The 3,996-nt window shown below is 49.6% G+C and overlaps 1 protein-coding gene across 1 annotated transcript; it reads left to right on the top strand.

The window, feature by feature from the left end:
• Window positions 1-802: 802 nt before the first annotated feature.
• On the top strand, window positions 803-1,092 carry LOC125532802 (NAC domain-containing protein 75-like; the record flags this gene model as incomplete). Its single annotated transcript, XM_048696707.1, has 2 exons — window positions 803-859; window positions 931-1,092. Coding segments are annotated over 2 exons (219 nt in total), but the record flags the coding sequence as incomplete, so codon positions are not given.
• Between the last annotated feature and the right edge of the window lie 2,904 nt (window positions 1,093-3,996).

The raw sequence follows: 3,996 nt of genomic DNA, 5'->3' as shown, positions 1-3,996 counted from the left end.
TCCTCGGTCTCAATTATCCGATCATCCAACCAATCATCGATCATATCATCGGTGATGATTACCGTGCTATGCAACTTCCATTCGCCAGGGGGACTATGTTTACACATCATACCATGGGTTTCATGAATCATCATATCCAGAGATTCGTCGACACAGCTTGTTGCTAGATAATCTTCAGTGTGTGAAAGACATCAAGCTTCCATGTGATGGATGGCTTTTGCAAACCCGACATGCGGCGACGTGGTTCATGCCAACAGCAAATATGCACAACTTGATTCGTACTGATATGTAGACTGAGCCATGTATTCTGCTGCTGTAGCATGGCCCTCTTTTGCTGGATATTATGTACTGTTGTTAGTTTGAAGCACTCCTCTAGTTTGAAGGATAGATACCTTTCTGGGATCAAGTGCATCCTAACTCACCTGCGCAGGATGTACTGATAATGATGATGGAGATGTTGTGCAGTATATATATATATCACTTAGGCTTCAAGTGCGTACTTGTTAGTTAAACCTATGGTTAAAATGTGACACTAAATACGACTAGTAAGTAGTACAGTAGCAGTACTAGTATACGTCGGTCAAATTATTCATCATGTCCACACATTGAATTGATGTGACAACATGCTGTGCGTGAGGTGACACAAGAATCCCGGCGGCGTGTTCGGGTATTCTGGACTTCAGATTTGGAGTACCACTTATCTGTCAAAATCTTTCATCATTCACTTAAAATAGTCGATTGATCATACATTGAGTACCATATAACTGGAATTAACCCATGCAAGTCGAAGAAGGATTGGCCGGTGCTTCCGGCTGGCGTCAAGTTCGATCCCACGGATCAGGAGCTGATCGAGCACCTTGAGGCCTAAGCAAGCATTTCTTTCGGCACAATTCCAGGGCGTTCAAAAGGGGCACGTGGACGCGTTGCAAGATACAGTCAGAGTGCGGCATGCATGCGATGTGGCACAACACCGGCAATACCTTGCCAGTGATGGTCAATGGCCGACAGATGGGCAGCAAAAAGGTTCTTGTGCTTCACACCAACAAGAACTTCGACCAGCAGAGGACCAACTGGGTGATGCACCAGTACCACCTCGGGGACCTGGAGCAAGAGAAGGAGCGAGAGCTGGTCCTCTGCAAGATTTTCTACCAGATGAACACTAGGGCCAGGACAAAAAATATTATAAGTTAGTTTGGTATTGGTACTTGTACTACCTTGTCGTCCGCAAGTTGGTATTTGTAACGCCCCGAGACCGATGTGCCAGGTGTCTTCCAGTATTCGTTGTTGTTACCTTGTCATTGCTTGCGTGTCATGCATCTCATACAATTGCATCATGTGCATTTCATTTGCATACATGTTCATCTCATGCATCCTAGCATTTTCCCTGTTGTCCGTTTTGCAATCCGGCGCTCCTATGTCACCCGGTGTCCCTTTCTACCTCTTTTTGTGTGCGGGTGTTAACCGTTCTTGGATTGGAACGAGACTTGCCATGCGGCCTTGGTTTACGACCGGTAGACCGCTTGTCAAGTTTTGTGCCATTTGGACTTCGTTTGATACTCCAACGGTTAACCGAGGGACCGAAAAGGCCTCGTGTGTGTTGCAGCCCAACACCCTTCCAAAGTGGCCCAAAACCCACCTAAACCTCCTCCATCATCTCGGTCGTTCGATCACGATCGCGTGTCCGCAAACCGCACCTCATTTGGACTCTCCTAAATCCCTCTACCTCTATATAAAGGCCTCCTCCCCGAAATTCCGGGTCTCCTCCAACCCTAACCCTAAATTTTCCCTCCGCGCCGCGCCGGACATGTCCACTCAGCCACCGGACGCGTCCACCCCGCCGCCACATCACTCCGACCAATCGAAGCGCGGCACCTTAGTAGCGCCGCCGTCCTGCGCCAATCGCGGCCCGCCACCTGTCCAGCGCGCCGCCTCCCACTGCGCCGGTCCGTGGAGCCCATCGCGGGCCCGCACAGGCCCGGTCGCCACCGCCGCCGCCCACGGGCGCGTGCCCGCGCCGCAGCCCCGTCGCCCTTCGCCGGAGTTCCGCCGGCCACCGCCTCCCCTCACCGGACTTCGCCGGAGAGGCACCGCCGCACCGCGCCGGCTCCCCGCCGCCCCACCTTGCTCCCTGCCGGGCCTCGTCGAGATGCGCTGCCATGGGAGACCCTGAGCTCCACTACGCCGGAACCCACCTCCAGGAGCGCGGTCGTCGACCACCGCGGCCAGATCCGGGGTCCCCGTGCCTGGCCGTCCCGGCCTCCCCGCGCCCTCCAGCCCTCCTGCCGGAGCCCCTGCGCCGCCTGTCGCCACCATGGCCTCGTGCTCGGGCGGGAGCACGAGGGCCTCGCTCGCCTGGGCCACCTCCTCGAGGCCCATCAGCGCCCAGATCCGCGGCCCAGCTGCCCCCTCTGCGAACTGGGCTAGGCCCATGGTGAGCAGTCCGTTAAATCCCTCCCCATGCGTCTTTTAGTATCCTACGCTCATCATGTTTTTTTCTCGAAACGGCTAAGTCCTGAGATTCCAGATTCTTGTGCCCCTCTTCATCGCATCATAACTTCATCCCCGTTGCTCCGATTCGCGCGTGTAGCATATCAAAATGTTTGTCTCGACGAGTACATCATTTCATCTCACTGCACAATTTTCATTAGAGCTCATCTTGATGCCCGAAATGTTGTTGGAAGAGGGCTATGTGAGTAATTTGTCGGATCTGTTTCAGCAAATAGCTATTTGTCATTTTTTGCCATGATTAATGTGTGCATGCTATGATCCTGAGCTCTACATGTGTTTTGTTATATGCCATGCCATCTTTACAGGGGTGCTTGCCATGTATTTTTTGTGATATGTGTGGTGACTAGCACAAGCATGCAAAGTAGCGTAATCGGTAATGCTGATTTCGGGGACTTAGAATTTCACTAAGTCCTTGTCCTGATTTTGTTGTTATGCCATATGTTCATATTGTTTCCTAGTGATCCGTGCCTCTTTTTAGGATGATCAGTAAGGATGTTTTGTTAACATTGTGGTGCTCTATCCATCCGTGTCTTTGTTTGCATTTATGGAGCACCCTAGCTTGAGTCAATCGAGCTCTACTTTTGCTATAAAATAATGCTGGCAGATTGTTGGCATGTTTAGCGATTTTACCGACGATGTTGCTATTGATCCGTGCATGCTATGATGTTGTTCTTTCCATGTCCAGCTTCTATGCTATGTATTCTTGATGGGTGTATGATTAGTTTGTCATGCCATGCTCTGTAGTGAGTGCATCGAGCTCGTAAACATGCCTACTCGTTAACTGATTTGCATGCTCCAGTTTTTCACTAAGGCTGAGATCTGTTTATGTTTTTGCCATGTTCACATGCTTGCAATTGTATTCTCTGATCCCTTTTGGCTCAAGGTCACTAAGGGACTTTTGTTAAGTGCTTTGAGTAGCTTCATGCCATGCCTTGCTTTGCCATGATATGTTCCTGTAGCATGTAGTTTTCATGCTCTAAAGTGTGCTTCCTGATGATAAATTCCAGACTTGTGTTAATTTCACTAAGTCGGAAACCTGTTATCGTTTGCCCTTTTGCCATGCTTGTTTGTGCTTGCTATTGAGTGAATTAGCCATAGCTCAGTGTTCATCTTTTGTCAAGCATCTTGAGTGGATCCCTGCCATGCCTTTTTTTGCCATGTTTAAGTGTTGTAGCATATTTATCTTGATGCATTTAGATGGCTACTTGCTGTTTATCGCAGACCGGTGCCATATTTGTTTTGCTTGCTATTTCCAAACCGTGCATACGATTCCGGTGATCTCTATATCCATTTCAACCGAAATCACCTCACCTTTCCAGTGGCACTCTTGGATTTCCATGTTGAGGCTAGGTTCAACCATTCCTTTCCAAATCATGCATATGCATCACATGCCGCATCCCGCATATCATACCATGTTCATGTGTGGTTTGTTTACTATGTTGTGTGCTTCTTTCCGGTGTTGCTTCTTCGGGTTGGTTCCGGTAACGT

Source organism: Triticum urartu, chromosome 1 (assembly GCF_003073215.2).
Source record: "Triticum urartu cultivar G1812 chromosome 1, Tu2.1, whole genome shotgun sequence".
In the NCBI taxonomy this organism is placed as follows: Eukaryota; Viridiplantae; Streptophyta; class Magnoliopsida; order Poales; family Poaceae; genus Triticum; species Triticum urartu.
This window is presented reverse-complemented; position numbering and strand designations above follow the sequence as displayed.